The sequence below is a fragment of the Myotis yumanensis genome, unplaced genomic scaffold (assembly GCF_028538775.1).
Source record: "Myotis yumanensis isolate MYYU_CA2020_CCGP unplaced genomic scaffold, mMyoYum1.0.hap1 SCAF_7, whole genome shotgun sequence".
Classification (NCBI taxonomy): Eukaryota; Metazoa; Chordata; class Mammalia; order Chiroptera; family Vespertilionidae; genus Myotis; species Myotis yumanensis.
The window spans coordinates 1,999,060-2,016,487 of NW_027223758.1; the positions used below are offsets into that span (position 1 = coordinate 1,999,060).

The following is a 17,428-nucleotide window of genomic DNA, read 5'->3' on the forward strand; positions in this document are numbered from 1 at the left end:
TGGCAGTGCAATGGCAAGCACTGCCCAAGCCTTGGGTGGGCAGGGTCCTGAAACGCCTCAAAGGTCACCCCAGAGACTGGCCTGCTGGGGCAGTACTCATGGGGTGAATCCTCCCTGAGGGTCCCCGGTGCCAGACACTATTAACTCCGCTGTCTCAGGCATGTGCTGGCCACTCGTCCCTGAACTTCTGGGACGCAAAGGGGTTTGATGCTGCATGTGGTCCGAGGCCCTGAGCTAGTCAGAGATCTAGCCCCTCCCCTCGCCAATGCCTCCCAGAGCAGACTGGCTGTCTGGAAGGGCTGCCAGCGGAGGCTGAGGGACCCAGGCTTGCCCTGGGCCCTAAGCTGCAGTGCCTGGGGAGGAGACCGGGTCCTCTGTGTGCCCGAGGCCCCCTCCACTCGGTCCCTCCAGCACTGCTCCCCCAGGGCCACACCCATGTTCCCTGACCCCAGGAAGGAGGGTTGTCCCCAGCAGCAGTGGGAAACCCAACTCACAGCCCAAGCTCTGCATAGCCCACCAGAACCAAAAGCCAAGGGCAGCATGGTGGCAAGAAGAAACATTTAATCGTGTGGAGACAGGTGCGCTGCAGATGGGGGGCGGGTGTCTGCCTTCTGGGGACAGCCAGGAAGGCACAGGCAGGGCTTCAGAGGCTGTGTCCACAGGAGGCGAGGAGGGACAGCCAGCGCTGGCCGCTGCTGCAGGCACATCTGCACGGGGTTCAGCAGAACTGCAAGGAATGGGGGACACTCGGCATCGGAGACCCTGAGGGCGGAGGCAGGAGCGGGCGAGGTCTCCACCACCCTCACCAGAGCTCCCAGGAGGCTGGCTGAGCAGGGCTGTCATCCAGTTCACACTGTGCAGACCCCACACAGGTTGGAGATACCCATCCCAGAGGAAGGGGCCCTGGGTTCACCCGCATACCTTCCAGCGGTTCCCACACTCGTTGCAGACAACAAACGTGGTCATGGGCTCGTCAGAGCTGCGGGTCTGCACCTGTGGGAGGATGTGGTGAGGACCCTGGAGTCACAACCTGGGAGGCCACCCATGCTGGGCTCGCAGCCCCGGGGTCCCTGTGGGTGACGTGCCGCGGCTGCCCCAGCGACCCAGCCTTCCAGCCACCCTGACCCGCTCCTCTTCCCAGGGCCCTGCTGCCTCCCGGGGGCCACAGCAGTGTGGCCTCTGCGGGTCTGGGTGTGGTTCCACAGCCACCACCAGGGAGCACAGCCCACTCCCTCCCACCAGTAGCAACAGTTCTCGGGCCCCTCCATGCTGGGCTGGGCCAGGTTCCCCAACTTTAGTGTCCACAGCAAGCAGGACCTACCCCGCAAGATGCTGCTTACTGGGGGCCAAGGGTCCTGGCAAGTGGGGAGGCCCCAAAGGTGACCCTCACTCCCTGGCTTGGGCCCCAGCCCTGGCACCATTCACACCATGGGGTCAGGTGTGAGGGTGTGGACCCCACCCACAGGGCCGGCTCTGAGGGCACTTGGGGCCCTGAGGGGGTGGCCGCACACCTGTGTGTAGGTGCAGTTCTTCTTCCTGCACTTGTTGCAGGTGAACAGGTCTGTCTGGGTGCCCCCTGTGCGGGCCATCTGATGCTCTCGGATAGCCTCCTTGGTCATGGCCTTGCGGATCTCCTTCAGCTCATCACTGGCCATCTCCTGGGGGAGGGGGTGCTTAGCTGTGCAACCAGCTCTGCAGGCAGCGCCCCCCCTCCACCGGGTAGGGCAGGGGAGCACCTCCGACGTCATCACCGCGATCTGCTGGGGCGTGATGGTGCCACACAGCACGTTCCGCCGCAGGTCAGGGTTCTTGGCGTCCTTGAGGTTGGCAATGCGGCTCCGCACGCGGTTCTTATACTTCATGTCCGTGTTCCCCACATCCCGGAAGATGCGTGCGGGCATTTAAGGACCCGCTGTAGGCTGAGGCTGCTGACCTCCACCCACCCCGCTGGGCCAGGGAGGGCCTCCCGGTGGGGGCCACCAGGGTAGGGGCTGGGCTGGGAAGAGGAGCCCAGCACTCTGGATCAGTCTGCCCCCCAGGTCAGGTGGTGAGCTGAGGGGCTTCTGGGTGGCCCACCTGGACTCAGTCCTGGCTGGGTCCCAGCTGCAGGCTCAAGGCCCAGGCCACACCAGCAGGCAGAATCAGCCCGAAGCAGGCTCAGGGATGAGCTGACCTCATCACCCAATAGCCTGGCAAAGGCGCCAGGGTAGTGGCCACCAGGGAAAGCTGGGCCTGGCTGGCCCGCTGACTCCTCTGGAACCCCCAGCCTTAAGCCCCTGCACAAAGGATATATTCCTCGATCTGGGCCGACAGGCGCTCGCAGTCTGCACTGATGGCCGTGTGCTCACCTGCAGGAAGCAGCTCTCTCCAGCAGCCCCGCTGGCTCCACTCACCCCCTCGGCCCGCCCAGCACCAGGTGGCAGCAGTGGGTTGGGGACCAAGCTGTCCGGTGGGCACTCACGGTCCGTCTGCAGGGCGGCCGTCAGCATCTCGCGGCACTTGTTCCGCACAGCGTCGCAGGTGACCGGCATCGGGGGAAACGTGGTCATCCTCGGGGCTGGCAGCACCCTGGGCAGCTCCAGCCTCTGGCCGCTGGAGAGAGACAGGCCCCTCGGACCACGTGAACTCATGAGACACCAGTCACCAGAAAAGTCAGTGTCATAGCCAGTTTCCCCTAAATCCCTTCAGCTCCCCCCCAAGAGCAGCCAGTGACCCCATGCATCTGCGGTCCAGCCCAGCATGCCCTGGGGTCTGCCCCACTGTCCAGAGGTAGTGAGGCCATCTGGGTAGGGCACCGACAGAGCACTAGGGGGGCAGCATCACACCCAGGGAAGCCCAGATCACAGGGCCACAACACCCAACACCATGTGCCAGATCAAGGAGAGGCAGGTGGGGCTGGGAGTCACCCAAGGCCAGGTCTGCCCACCAGCATGGCTGCCCTCACAGGGCTGGGAGCCCCAGCCAGGCTGCCTGCCACCCAGGCTGCATCCTCCCACCCTCTCTCACAGTCTCATGCCAGTTTCATGCCGTGACCCCCATGAGGGAGGGAGAGGCCGCAGTGACTGATGCAACCTGAGAACCAGACCAAGGGCCGGCCTGCAGCCCCCTCAGGGTTGCAGCAGCTCTTTTCAGCTCAGACACAGCCTCGCCCCTCGATGGTGGGTCTGAAGGCAGTGTCTAGAGGAGCTTTGGAAGGAAGGCATCCCCAAGAGGCCAACCAGGCCAGGCTTGGCTGCCTGGGAGAGTCCCTCCAAGAGGCTAGCAGGGCCCATGTTCATGTGTCCTCAGCCTGCCCAGGGCGCAGAAGTCAGCACCTTCATGCTGAGCAGGTAGGTCCCTGGCGGCAGGAAGTGTGCACCGCCTTCCAGGTGCACTACCTGGAATCCTTGACCTCGGAGCCCTCCTTCGAGGATGATGTGGGCGGAGGCCCGCCCCTCCTCCGGTCCCTGGCTTTGGCATCTGAAGCATCTGCAAGTGCCCAGAAAGGAGGGGGTGCGGCTGGCTAGGGGAAGGCAGGCCGAAGGGCAGGGCCAGGCCAGGGAGGGGAGCAGATCATCACCAAGGCACAGCCTCAGGTAGCTTGCCAGCCGCAACCCCCCTCCCCGCCCAACCCTGAACCCCCTCCCCCCCAGGCCCTAGTGCTGAGCCTTCCTGCTAACAACCAACTGGGGCCCTCTCCTGCCCAGACTCAGAAGGGTGGCCCCCACCCCTTCCTCGTACACATCCCCCCTCTAGAGGCTGCCTGTGGGCCTTTCTGGGGTCCCCCCAACTGCCCGTCCTGCTGGAGCAGACTGCCATCCACCCACAGTGACTCCTGTGTACAATCTCCCTGGCATGCACACACACAGGCACAGTCCCCACAGGTGAAGCACTTGAACTTGGACAAAGGCGAGCCAGGACAGGCCATGCCCCAGCTGGACCTCGGGCACCAGTGACCCCTCCCCTGAACACATCCCCCACTAGTCTCCTGAGACCCTGGTCTCCCTGGGACCTTCCCGTGGGATGAGGATCCCACCCACCACCAGGCCACGCGGCCTGCACTTTGCGGGCTTGGACAGAGCGCTGAGGCTAGAGGGGCTTGGGGTCCTGAAGCGGCACCTCTGCGGTCCCCAGGAGGAGGCTGCCCCAACCCCTCTGAGGGGCAATGCCCCCCTTCCTCTCTGCCACCTCCCTCCTCTTCCCTCCTTTTCCTCACCCTTGGCCCCTTCTCTCTCCTCCCCCTCCCTTCGCCCCTGGCTGGGTGGCTCCCTGCCCTCCTGCCCAAGCCCTGCACTCACCCTCCACTCTCCTCTCTCCTGGCTCTACCTAGCAGCCCGACCCTCCCTCCGGCCCTCAGCCCCCACTCCCAGGTGGTCTGACTCAGGGACAGTGGGGCCCCAGCACAGCCCGTGCTGCTGATGCGCACCCAGGAGCTTCTTCCAGGACTTGATGAGCGACTTGGCCAGTGCAATGACCTCCTCATCTGAGCTCTGCTTCCGCAGGGCGTTGACAGACATGCCGACCCGGGTGGACTGCAAGGCAAGCATGTGGGCTGGGGCAGCCGCCAAGCCCCCTCACAGACCCCCGGTGGCTCCCCCAGGGCGGGGCTGAGGGAAGGGGACACTTCCCGAGGGCTACTGCCCCACCTGGGACTTGGGAAGCTCAGGGTGAGGGCAGGTAGGCCACCCTGTCCCTCCCCCTCTCAGAAAACAGAACAAGGCACAGATGGTCTCCTCGGGAAGGGGTTTGTACTGACCAAGGACAGAGGGGGGGCGGCCAGGGAGCCCTGTGAGGGCCCAGGAGCTGTCCCCGGAGCTGTCCTGAGCAGGGGCACGAGGGCCCTACCTGGAGCAGGTGCAGCGTGACCGGCATGGCCTTCAGCTCCCGCAGCAGGTCCACGGCTCCCTCCTAGAAAGGGGAGGGGTACCTTCATGAAGGACTCTGAGTCTCAGTGCACAAGCCCACCTCTGACACACGAGGGGGGACAGGGCAGTGACAATTTGGAGATCCACCTGGGTCAGATACCCGGGAGGGCGGGAATAGGAAGTGGCCATGCACTCACCCAGCATTACAGGTCGTGTGACTTCTCACCCAGCATCAGCCACTGACCAAACCAGGACAATGGGAAATGCCTTGGAGGGCCACAGCCAGGTGAAGGGGTGGCCCAGGGGTGCTCACTGTCCTGTGCAGTCCCATGCCCCTTGCCCAGGTGCCTTTTTCTAAAGTGGCCCACTCACCCACTGAGAGGGGCTGACCCAGGGCCCAGGGCGCCTCCACCACACCCACACCCAGCGTTCACAGTCCCCCACCCCACCCCCATCAGTCTCTGCAGGACTCTCAGGCCCTGGCCAGCCACCCCCCTCGCCTGGACTATTAGACCCCTGGGCTTTCTCTGCCTCACCCCCCACACCACACCTGTTTTCTCCAAGCCCTCACACAATAAGGCAGTTCCTCAAGGCTCCTCCAGGGGCCAAGCTGCTGCTCCCACTACAGGGTGCCCCAAGGGCTGTGCCCTCCCTCCCTACAGAGCTGTTTAAATGACACCTTCTCAGTGACCGCACCCCATCCTTCTCCCTGCTTTTCTTCCCTCCACAGATGCTTCGATTTTTAATGCAGTGAGGTTTTCATGTGTCTCCCCTGACATAAAGGGGCAGAGATGACCCCACCCACCACCCAAGCTTGTGAGAGCCTCAGATGCCCCAGGTCGTGGGAGGGCTTGGCCCACCCCCACCACCAATCTGGGTAGCATTTCTGCTGAGGCTACAGCCCTGGGTGACCTCCTCCGAGGGGACGATGTCGCCAGAGGCAAGGCACAGTGCCACTCACTGATCATCTTCCCCTGACGGAACCCCCGGCTCCAGAATGCCAGCTTTCCAGGGCTCCAGACCAGAGAGACAAACTTGATTCCTGACATCCCAAGCAGGGCCCCAACTCCCCCAGGGGCTTCATGGGCACTGGAACCCCCAAGGGCCTCTGCCAGCTCTCACCCCCACTCCACAGCACCCAGCCGGCCACCTCCGCCGGCAGTGTTCACCAGCCCGTTCCCTGGGGCTTGGCCTGAGCAGTGCTTCCACCTGCATCCCCTCCCCCAGTCCTGCCTGGCCCCTCCTACCCTGCTTGGGCTTCGCCACCCATCTCCATCCCCCGCTGGGGGTGTTTATCATTCGTTTTGTCTCCTTTCTCTGGCCATCTCTGGAAAAGGCTAGACTGTTCCCACGCCCCTGCTCAGCTGCCCACGACCTCCCAGGGATTTGCACACAAGAGGAGGGTAGGCACTCCTGGCAGGGTGAACGAATGAATGGGAGCCAGCCCCTTTCCCAGCAACAGGGTCAACCAGGGATCCACACTCAACCCTGCTCAACCCACAGCCACCCCAAACTGTCGGTGCAAGCACCCAGCGGGGATGGCTGCAGGGTGCGAGCCCAGGACCTCCACTGGCTGAGGCCACACTCCGCCTGGCGCCCAGGAGCTCCGGGGAGCGGAGGGAGTCGGTGTGTGCTGAGCCTCTCCCGGCGGCCGGGACCCTCTCCGCCCACAGGGCGCTTCCGCGGAAGGGCCTGCGGGTGCCGGGGCCTCCGAGCTGTTGGAACCCCATCTGCCAGGCCCCTCTCTGCAGAGGCTCCGGGCGGCAGAACAAGAGGCCCACGCACCCCCGCCAGGCTCCCGGACCAGGAGGGCCCTTTCCTGGGGTCTCTACTGCCCCCCACTCCCCAGTTGCTGCTGGCCGAGTCCTGGCTAAAGAAGGGAAAGCATTTATTAAGGAAACCTGGCTCTTGTGAGGCGGGGACAGGGAAAGGCCTGCGGCCGGCCCCGCAGGGACTGCAGGGGATAAGAGGCCGATCTCGCACCCCGAACTCTTGCAGGCCGGAGTGGGTGCGGGACCGAGGGATGCGGTGAGGTGGCCCGGAGGGGCGGGGCCGAGGAAGGGCGTCGCGGGCCGCCCGCGGGGTCTGGAGTTGGGACGGGGAGGGGGCGGGCCCCAGGCCGCAGTTGGGGTCTGAGCCCAGAGCGGTGGCTGCCGGACCAGGTCCAGGCCTGATGGCGGCCTAACCGTGGGTGCGGGGGTGATGGGCAGGGCTGGCCCTGGGCAGGGGTCTCTGCTCGGCCACCGGCGGGCTCTCGTCCTGCCCCTCGGGTAATCTCCCCGACCCTGACGGGGGCTCGGCGGGCTCGGCGGGGCGGGGGTCCCGGGGTCCTGGCGGCCCGCGCCCCTCACCGCGCTCTTCTTGGTCACCATCTTGTCCAGCCTCCGGGCGATGCGCGCAATCTCCTCCTCCTTGCCCATCATTGCCTCAGGGGCAGCGCCCCCAGCGCCCGCCGCGCCAGCCTCAGCCTCCCGGCCCAGACGCCAACCCCCGGCCGTCACCACCTCCCCGGGCGGTCACCGCCTCCCGCACCCGCCGCCGCCAACTCAGCCTTGCCGCGGGAGGGAGACCCTCAGTTCAAACCCTTGGCCCCCGCGCCCGCCGCGCTGCAAACTGGGACATGTAGTTCCCACTCCCGCCCGCCTCGCGCCGCGCTCTCTCCGCTCTGGACCACAACTCCCAGGAGCCATGCGGGTGCGCACTGCTTCTTGGGAATTGTAGTCCTGACGCAGGCCGTCGCCGCAGACCTATGGAGCCGAAGGACTCGCAGTCCCACAAGCCCCCACACGGTCCGGTTAGCCGGTGGAGGGCGCTGCGGTGGTGCGTGGTGGGCTAGGTAGGACGTGAGTACCAGCTGCAGCTTGGACCCCAAACCCCGCAATCCTCCTCCCTGGATTGGCCGGGGAATCCACCACCCGCTGTCGCAGGGCAGCCGCATTCTGACTCTGGTGTCCAAGAGCCAAGTCCTGCAGAAGATGCCCTGAGCGCTCTGCTCCGGATTTGGGCATCTAAGGCCTCGTGCAGGGCGCCGCCTGGAGACCCGAGGGAGCAGTAACAGGTTCCGGAGTCTGGGAGAGCCATGAGCTGGGGTTAGCAAGGCACCAAGGGACTTGGAGAGGCTGCGCGGCCAGGGACTCTGTCTCCACAGTCATCTACCGGATGCGAATCACTGGCTGCCACTTCAAATAAGTCATTGACCACTTTGGACCTCAGTCTTCCCATCTGTGAAATAGGATGTTGATAGTATCTACCTCATCGGGCTGCTGTCAGAATGCTATGAGCTGATTCGCATCATGCACTGAGAACAGGGCACAGGGGAGAGAGCATGAGCAATTAGGTTGTCACCACCCTTGCTGCTGGAGCTCCGGGAGAAGGAACAGAATGCACTGAGTTGAAGGGATGGCCTGGCCCAGGGCAGGTTGGGGAGGAGGGGAGGAACAGTGTCCGCATCTCCGCCAGATGTCTACCACCTCCTCAGTGACGCAGATGCTGGGTGATTTTCTGTAGGGGGCACGATTCTGGGGGAGGGTAGAGGCCAGGGGACTGAGGTCTATAGTATTGTGGGCCCCACAGTCACTAAAATTCAAGTCAAATAACTGTGAGGCCAGATGGAAGATGGGATGTCCAGATGACCCCAGCTGACCATGACTTAGATATAACTGAGCTTCCCAGCAGCCAAAGTGAAAAGGAAAACATAGGTTATGAGATTCTTAGTAATTAGTATAAGAAAAAAGCATGGAATTCCTCATAGGGAGCAAAGGTTTTCCAGCGTAACAGGAGAACACAGCACCTCCAATGTACAAACTGGCTCTGATTCTGCCCCTCACATGAGCCTGGGCCATAGCTCTTAGCCCAGCCCAACCATGTAAGCCCTTGAGGCCAAAATCTCCTGGTAAGAGAGTGTGTGTAGCCTTTGAGGGTCCAGCAATACCAGTGACACTAGGGAGATTGGAGCCACACACCCTTCAACCTCTCTCTCAACAGATGACAACTGGCCAAAACAAGGAGCTGGCCAGGGTCCTGTAAAACAGAAACCAGCAGTAACTCCAGAGAACCCAGCCCCAGAGATCAGGCTGCAAGGACTGCAAAGCTGGCTCCCCATCTCCCACAGGGATGTGTCCATGAGACTGCCCAGCCAGGCCCCCCAACAGGCAGGGTTAAGTGGATGGGGGACTGCTCAAAGGGAACTCCCCTTTGTGCTGGCACCACTTCTAAGAACCATGACTGGGGATCCAACAAATATTGGAGCACAGGGGAGAGAAGTAAGCCCACATGGTCAGCGTAGAGCAGCTCAGTCTCTACCCTCTGCAACAGGAAGATGTGCATCCTAGAGACCTCAAAACAGCTTCAGGTCCCTAAGAGTAGAGTCAAAAGGAGAAGATGAGCCCAGCCTGCGTGGCTCAGTGGTTGAGCGTCAACCTATGAACCAGGAGATCACGGTTTGATTCCCAGTCAGGATATATGCCCAGGTTTTGGGTTCAATCTCCAGTGGGGGGTGTGCAGGAGGCAGCCAATCGATGATTCTCTCTCATCACTGATGTTTCTATCTCTCTCTCCCTCTCCCTTCCTCTCTGAAATCAATGAAAACATTTTTAATTTTTCTAAAGGGAGAGGATGAGCACAGGCCTCTCAGAAGTCTCTCCTGGGATATCAAGAAGGGTGTGTGCCTGACGCCCAACTCTGGCCCAGGCCTCAATAGGGCAGAGTCTGGGCTGTCAACCAGCCCCTGGAGCAGGTCGCTAACAAGGAGCCAGCCTCGAGGCCAGTTCCCATCTACTCTCTCCATGGGGCGGGTCAGCACAAAGTACTGGGGAGAGAGCGGACATGCAGACACTCTGGAGAGCCAGCCTGAGGGCTCACCCTCACCTTCCTGGGTAGACTGCCCTGGACAGGGACGGTCTCCCAACATCCTGTGCAAGGGGCTTTGCATAAGGGATGCCGCTAAGTGTTTAGCTGGACTGAAGATGCGCCAGTGCAGCCCTGTGAGTATCTGCTCGTGCACGAATGTAAGGACACGGAGGAGAGGAGGCGCTACTCCCTTGCCAAGCCAGAGTGGGAGCCCAAACTGCCTGCCCGCGGTCCTCTGCCTCTGTGAGAAGCTGGGTGGTCTCCACCTCAGGGGCTTTGGGGGCCACAGTGACAGCTGGTAGAAGCAGGCATATCTCAATGCATCAGAAACCCACTGACGCTACAGACCCAGGAGAGCAAGGCGCTGTGGCCCCTCAAGGGTGATGGCCAAGAGGTGGGGCCCCTGCAGGAGGAGTGCCCAGAAGAGGGTTCAGTCTGTGGGGCTGAAGCAGGGCGTCCAGGGAGTCTGGCCCAAGGAAATGGACAGAACAAGTAGGGGGCAGATGGCTTCCAAGCTGGGGACCTGGGGACCACAGCCCTTCCCCCGTGATGGGAGCCCTGAACTCCAACACAGTGCAGGTGGCTCCTACATGGGACCACCACCGCAGGGGGAGGGGTGTGGCCCTATGCAAAGTGAGCCAGAGTCCAGGTGACCCTGCTCCAAGGCCCATGTGGCCCAGCATGAGCAGTGGCCTCTAGGTGGCGGGAGTGAGCCATGGACCTGCCTGTCGGCTAGGCATTCACCCTCCCCTAGGGAGGTCCAGTCCGTGTGGCCACCACCCTGAGCAGCCCGAGTGGGACTATGGCTAGTCCTGGAGAGAGGCCTTCCCCGTGGAGGCTGTAGGTGGGTCCCACCCTCGCCAGGGCTCACGCTGAAGTAGCACTGGCCGACCCCCAAACCCCCAACTCCCACCTGGGAGATGAGTTCATGACTCCCAGAACCTTGCTCACCCCTGACCCCTGAGGGACCTTACCCGACCTTGGGAATTTCCTTCTCCAAGGAGCTTCCCCAACATGCGCCCAGAGGGTGACATCAGACGTGGGACTCTCCTTCCAGGGGGTTCGTGAACCTGGCCACAGCCTCAGCAGGGTGCCCCCCAGAGCTGGGTCCTTCCACTGCCCCCCACCCCTCCCACCTTATTCCAGGCTGGGTTTGGAGCCATGAAAATGTGGATGTGTGGGGAATGGGGGGCTCCTTATTAGAGGTCAAAGGTGAAGAGGAATAAGGGGTGGGAGACAGCACACTTACCTCCCAGACCCCTACCCCATCCTATTCCAGAAAGCCCTCCTGAACACTCTGTTGCCCCACCACTAGGGGGCCTTGCTCAGTTCCCACAGTGTGCTAAGGGGCGCTGCTCACACCACCCCCAAGCCCCAGGCCTGCCCCACTCCCCTGGGGCTGCCCTCCCCTCAGGGTTGTATCCCCTCCAGGGCTTCCACACTCCACCCCTTTACTGAGAGAGATGCGGGTGACCTCAGGAGCACTCTGTAGGAGCCCCACTCTGTCCTGGGGGCTCGGAGGGGGGGCCAGACACAGCCCTGACAGGGGTCTGGGGACACCCCAACAACACGCCAGGGTCTACTCCACACAGGCCCCGACACACCTTTAGCCCAGAGGCCTGCTCCTCCCCTGTCCTCAGGCCACAGAAACATCGGAAGCTCAGGCCATTTATTTTTCTATTTGTGTCCCCTGCACCCGCCCGCCCAAAGCCGGCCATGACCCCAGCGGGTTGTATCCGCACTTCCCTTCTGGCGGGGGCAGAGGCCTTGGTGGGAAGGCCTGTGCTGCTAAGCTCACACACCCCTCGAGTCCCGAGTCCTGTGGCCACAGGCAGGCAGGGGTCTTGCAGCCTAGGGACACTCCCATCCCTGCCACCTGCAGGCAGCTCTCCTGGCCAGCACCCAGCGCCTATGACCAGACCCTCTGGCCTACCATGCGACCACAGGTCTCCCGCACAGGGACTCCGTGGGACTAAGACCCAGCCTACTCCTCTGAGGGCAGGGACCGGGGACGTCGATCCTGTGAACCAGTGCATGTCTTGGCTCTGCACTGCAGCCCTCTCTCTGGGCCTCAGTCTCCCAGTCTGCAGAATGGGAAGAGGCACCTGCCCAGAGTAGGGTCTCTTGGAGTCTCCAGCCAGTCCTTCAACCAATCACCTTGGCCCAGGTCCAGCTTCCCAACCCCCTCTCCCCCACACCCTCACACTCCCCTAACCCCCTAGCCTACGCCCACCCCCACCCCCCTGCCCAGGCAGCACTTGTCGGAGGCCGGCATCCCCTAGAGCAGCGGTTCTCAACCTGTGGGTCCCGACCCCTTTGGGGGTCGAACGACCCTTTCACAGGGGTGGCCTAAGACCATCGGAAAACACATATATAATTACACATTGTTTTTGTGATTAATCACTATGTTTTAATTATGTTCAATTTGTAACAATGAAAATACATCCTGCCGAGACCGGTTTGGCTCAGTGGATGGAGCACCGGCCTGCGGACTGGGGGGTCCCGGGTTCGATTCCGGTCAAGGGCGTGTGCCTGGGTTGCGGGCACATCCCCAGTGGGGGATGTGCAGGAGGCAGCTGATTGGTGTTTCTCTCTCATCGATGTTTCTGGCTCTCTATCTCTCTCCCTTCCTCTCTGTAGAAAATCAATAAAATATATTTAAAAAAAAAAAAAGAAAATACATCCTGCATATCAGATATTTACATTACGATTCATAACAGTAGCAAAATTACAGTTATGAAGTAGCAACAAAAATAATTTTATGGTTGGGGGTCACCACAACATGAGGAACTGTATTAAAGGGTCGCGGCATTAGGAAGGTTGAGAACCACTGGCCTAGAGGCTGGTGGCTGCTCCAGGCTGCTCTAACAATGCTTCCCCACACAATTCCCAGAAACGCCGCCTCCCTGCCCGCCAGCCCGGCGGCCACTCCACCTCCCCTCCCCTCCCCAGGGGCCCCAGGCAGCAGCCAGTCGGGGCGATGGGTGAAAGGAGGAGGTCAGCAAACCCAGGCACACCAGCCCCGCCCTTCTGGAGAGAAATAGAGGGGCTTCATGAGGGGGATTGGGGCACGAGGAGACAGGCCTTGGGAGGTGGCCTTGGCCAGGCACTGGTCCAGGCCCAGACCCCCTGCCTTTGTCACCTGGCCCTGCAAAGGCCCGTCTCCACACAGCACTCTGCTAAGGCTGTGGACGCTGTCAGGGGACAGCCTCTGCTGCTCAAAGCCCCCCCTGCCCCACACGGCCCCTCCTGCTCTCCCACAGGCCTGCACACTCCCTACCCCGGGCATTTGCACATGTTGGTCCCTCTGTGTAAACACTCTCCCCAGCGAGCGCTCACGACTTTCATGTTTCCTTCAAGAATCAGCTCAAGAGTCACCTCACGAAAGTCAGTGGCACCCCTGACACAGCCCCCTCCTCTGTGTGTGGCACCTTCCCTGGAGCAAGCACAGCCTGGCATCCCCTATTCTGACTCGTTTGTAGACTCGCTGACTGTCTCTCCTCAGGGCTGGAGCTCCCCAATGGCAGAGACTTGGGTCTGATTTGTTTGCTGCCAAAGCCCCACTTCCTAGAACAGGGCCTGGTACAGAGCAGATGCTCAATACAAACAAGTCAATGGTAGAGGATGATTCCTGTCCCTGAGCAAGAAGGGCGGGGTGGTCCCTAAGAACACAGACCCCCAGCCTATCTGACAGCCCCACCTGGTGGTGCCATCAAAGCCGCTTGTCACCACAGCTGGTGACCACCTTGGGGCTCGGCTCTTCTTTCCCTGCTTCCCAGGAGCTGAGGACTGTCACCAGGACCTGCAGGTGAGTGTGGGGCCAGGCCCACCAGGGGGCCACTGCACTCCTGGGGCCGGGATACCCATGTGTGCCAACACACAGCCCCCGTGCAGGGCGCACAGAGAGCCCCACCAAGAGCCACGAAGGGGGGAACAGGGCACAACTTCTGCAGAACAGGCACCTCAGAGCCAGACCCAGGGCACTGAGATCTGAATAAAGAAGCCATACCAGCAGCTGCTCGTGCCCAAACTGGGTGGCACAGGGTGGAGCCAGGGGCAAGAACGCCGGACGATGGCACAGACAGTGCCTGGCGCCTGCTCAGCCAGGCCCTCCGGCTCCCTCGCGAAGCTGCAGCCTTCCTTCCTGAGCTGGTGTTTCCTGGCTCCTCCCTGCTGTTGCCAAGGAAACCTAGAGCAGCCCATCCCCAGCCTCATTCCCACGGAGCCCTGCTGAGCAGAGAGGGGGCCACACAGCATGCAGCAACACCACAGGACACACAGCCACACAAGGCCCCCCAAAGGCCCACACAGCTCAACACCCCAACTCTCGTTCAGTGCAACACCCACTGACACTGGAACACTCACAAAAGTCACTCCCACCACCTGTGACCTCACCCAGCCGTCCACAGCCTGTCTGCCACCCTACAGCCTGCTACCGCTCACGGCCTCCCCACCCGCCAGGTCCTGGGCCCCCACCCGCCCGGTCCTGCTGGCCCAGCAGCACTCAGGCCAGGTCCGACACCCTGCACAACAGTCCCCTCTGCCCACACACTGAGGCACCCACCATGATAGCAACACCCTCTGCTCACTCACCAGGCTCAGCCCTCAGCCACCCCACACCCACGAGCACTCGGACAGCAGCCCCACAACTGGAGCTCTGCCTGCTGCAGGCCCACGTGACTGGGAATCACACACTGACCCAAACCCAAACCACTAGAGCTGCCGCCTTCACCATGTCCCCCCACCCCTTTCTAGGAGAGGCCCACAGCACTGGGAGCCCAGCACCCCAGGAATGAGCAGGAGGACCAGGCGGAGCACACGCCCGTGTCCAACTGAACCAGACTGGTCACTGGGCAAGAGACACACATGCACACATGTGTGCCCACTTGATTCCAGATCGCCAGGTGCCCAGAGGCCCAGGCTGACCCTCACCTCCCATTCCCTGGGAGCAGCACAAGGACCAGCATGAGGACCTGGGCCAGGCCTGCAGCCGGGTCTCAGGACACGAGGCAGGATCTGAACTGGGGAGCCTGGTTTCAAACTTGAGGTCTCAGGAGACCAGAGAGTCCCCTCCACCCAGACCTGTATCCAATGGGGACCCACCTCCACCCTCCAGAACAGGAGGGTCCAGCCCCACAGGACTCTGTAATTGGTCCCAGGCTTGCTGCTCCTGCGGCAGGGCTGGGTGAGGGGGGGCGGGGGGCGGGGGAGCCTGTGAGGTCTGTGCCCCGGGCAGTGCCTGGGAGGTCTGCCACCCCCAGAGCCCATCCAGCCCCCACCAAGAACCACTGAGGGGGATTACCCAGCATCCTTTGCAGGCTTCACCCAGAGGTTGGGGGGTCCAGTCCAGGCTGAGGGAGGGAGTGAGCAGAGGGCAGCAGAGCAGTGTCTACACGACACCCAGGCCAGCTGCACACTTTAGAGGAAGCTTGCCCTCCACTGCACCTTTTGTCTGGGGAGTTAGGGGCTACAGATAGGGCCCCCCAAGGGTGGGCAGCAGCCAACCTGAGCCCCAGGCCAGCCTGGAAGCATAGGAACGCCCCCAAACTCATTAATCATCCACACTTTGAACAGAGCTGGGACCACAGCTTGGTGGCCAGAGAAGTCTTGGGGATCCCCTTGGTGGGTGTTGAGGGCATGACTGCACTTGAGCAGGACCCCCATTCTAGGTCCTGTTCAACCTCCAACACTAGAACCTACCTCACCCCCAAACCCAGGCTGACAGTCACAGGCAGACCACACACAGATGCAGACACCCACATCTGAGGTGTCGTGTCTCCCCCCACCCAAGCCACACACACAGCCAGCCACACCCACACCAGCCCTGCAGAGCCCTGGGGAGTCCTCACCCCCATTGTTCTCCCATCTGGACAGTGGGCCTGAGGGGCCGGCTGTCCACATCCTTGCCAGGTAGCTCGAAGGGGAGGGTAGCCAGACCCCTAAAGAGGTAGGGGGCACCCGGGAGCTCTCACCTTGCCCCACCCAGTCCCACACACAGGACATTACAGCCAGACACATGAGTTGAACAGTTGGACCAAGAGTGAGGGTCATGGCTGTGGCAGCAGGCGGGGGCAGGGGCGGGGAGGGGAGGCAATGCTTGGCTGCCTCAGAGCAGCTGGACAATCCAGGCTGTCAGGGCAGCAGGGGGCCAGCAGGGCCCCTTCAGGAACTAAACTTCTTTCACAATGGGGTGGGAGAGGTGGGGTCACTGCAGTGGGGCCCGGGAGGCCTCCTTCCTGAGCCCCCAATGACCACTGTCCCAGAACAGCTGCTGCCAGGCTGAGCAGGCCCTGGTGACCCAGACCACACCCAGAGCCTCTGCCAGGTGCTGACCCCTCGGACCCACCCTTCCACCTGGAGTCTCCCCCACACCTGCCCACAGGGTTCACCCCCTCACTGGTCAGAGGGGAACCGGCCCCACTGGAAGGGGCCTGCGCACCCGTCCACCCAGGGCCCTCCGTTCTGGCCTGCCTCCCAGAGAACCCAGTTCCTTGTGCCTTGGCTGCCCAGAACATCAGCTGGGCTCAGGGTCCTGGAACCCCCAGCCCTTCACTCCTCCGGCTGTTGGATAAGACCCTACAGGACCAAATCACCTGAGGGCCCTCAGGGGACCCCTGTGGGGTCCTGGCCTTCCCGGGACAGCAGGGCACCCCTTGGGATCCACCTGTCAGAGTGCAGATTGTATATGCACTGGGCCACCAGGGACAGCACCAGTGCCTCTGGGTCCCTACCACCTGTGGCCACACCAAGAAGCGCCCACACCTGGGCAGGGCTCCTGGCAGGGCTGGGGGCTGCGGAGCTCCAGGGCCGGGGACTTGTAGGCGGAGGACTCAGTGGAGCCCGCAGCTGCCGAGGGCCCTTGCTCCACCAGCAACAGACCCCCCCTCAGCAGGACCAGCAGGACCCAGTAGGAAGACCTCCCCTGAGCCCTGGCCCCTCCTGCTGGGTGCTGGGGGTGGGGGTGGGGGCCGGAAGTTCCTCTGGAAACCCTCCCAGGGCTGAGGGCTGGTAGGAGGGGCTCCCCCTCCCTCCCCACCGACCCAACCCTGGGTCCAGTCTCACTCTCCTCTGCTGCCCTGGTGGCCTGGGGTGGGCAGGTACCCAGCTGGGACTGTCCCAGACCCCACCCCGCACCCAGCAGGCCCCTGGGAGGTGGAATGAGGCCTGGGGCTCCTCTGCCTGCCCGGCCCTTTGCCCAGGTGTGTCCTGTTCTGAGTGGGTTTGGGAGGGGAGGGGGGACGTAAAGACCATCTTCCCCGTTAACCCCACGGACAGGACTGAAAGGTCACGTGTGTGGAGGGTCGGGGGACATTACACCCCTGGTTACCAAGAGCACCCCCCCCCCCCCCCCACACACACACACACAGGGGAGGGCGCTTTCCCAAAGCGCTTCTTACCTTCGAGCTAGACTCACGGAAGGACTAACATGGTGCTAAAATATGGCCCCTTCCTCCCGCGGTCATCTCAGGGGGGAGGCAGCCACCTCCCCGTTACCACCCGCGGGGCTGACTCCGTGGGTGGGGCGGCAGCTCATCTCTGAACGTCTGCCAGCCCTGACGGCGCCCCTCCAGCTTCAGCCACATCAGTGCCCTTTCGCATTCGGGGGTCTCTCCTTCAGAGGGTGCGGGGGGCACGAGCGGAGGAGGCCGGGCGGAAGGTGCCTGGAGGAGAAAGGAGCCCCCGGGAGGGGCGGCCTCGGCCCGCCCCGGCCCGCCCGCCCCACCGCCCATTGGCCC

The 17,428-nt window shown here is 62.6% G+C and overlaps 1 protein-coding gene across 4 annotated transcripts; it reads right to left on the reverse strand.

The window, feature by feature from the left end:
- Positions 1–544: 544 nt before the first annotated feature.
- TCEA2 (transcription elongation factor A2) lies at positions 545–17,309 on the reverse strand. 4 transcript variants are annotated; one of them, XM_070419545.1, is made up of 10 exons: positions 17,090–17,309; positions 4,825–4,887; positions 4,406–4,511; positions 3,378–3,468; positions 2,462–2,625; positions 2,292–2,348; positions 1,737–1,891; positions 1,512–1,658; positions 922–993; positions 545–727 (listed from the first exon to the last, which is right to left on the reverse strand). In XM_070419545.1, the coding sequence occupies exons 2-10, from the start codon at positions 4,849–4,851 to the stop codon at positions 719–721; spliced, it is 828 nt and encodes a 275-aa protein (XP_070275646.1). In that variant the 5' UTR covers positions 4,852–4,887; positions 17,090–17,309; the 3' UTR covers positions 545–718. The 4 variants fall into 4 exon arrangements, with proteins under 4 accessions (XP_070275646.1, XP_070275643.1, XP_070275642.1 ...); XM_070419542.1 differs by lacking the exon at positions 17,090–17,309 and adding an exon at positions 7,196–7,442 and having other exon boundaries at positions 2,462–2,610; XM_070419541.1 differs by lacking the exon at positions 17,090–17,309 and adding an exon at positions 7,196–7,442.
- Between the last annotated feature and the right edge of the window lie 119 nt (positions 17,310–17,428).

Coding starts and splice junctions, on each gene's coding strand:
- TCEA2 (XM_070419541.1), bottom strand. CDS start 7,267: ATGATGGGCAAGGAGGAGGAGATTGCGCGCATCGCCCGGAGGCTGGAC. Junction 3,469..4,405: donor GTCCTGGAAGAAGCTCCTGG/GTGCGCATCAGC, acceptor GGGCACTTGCAG/ATGCTTCAGATGCCAAAGCC. Junction 2,349..2,461: donor GGCCGCCCTGCAGACGGACC/GTGAGTGCCCAC, acceptor TGCTTCCTGCAG/GTGAGCACACGGCCATCAGT.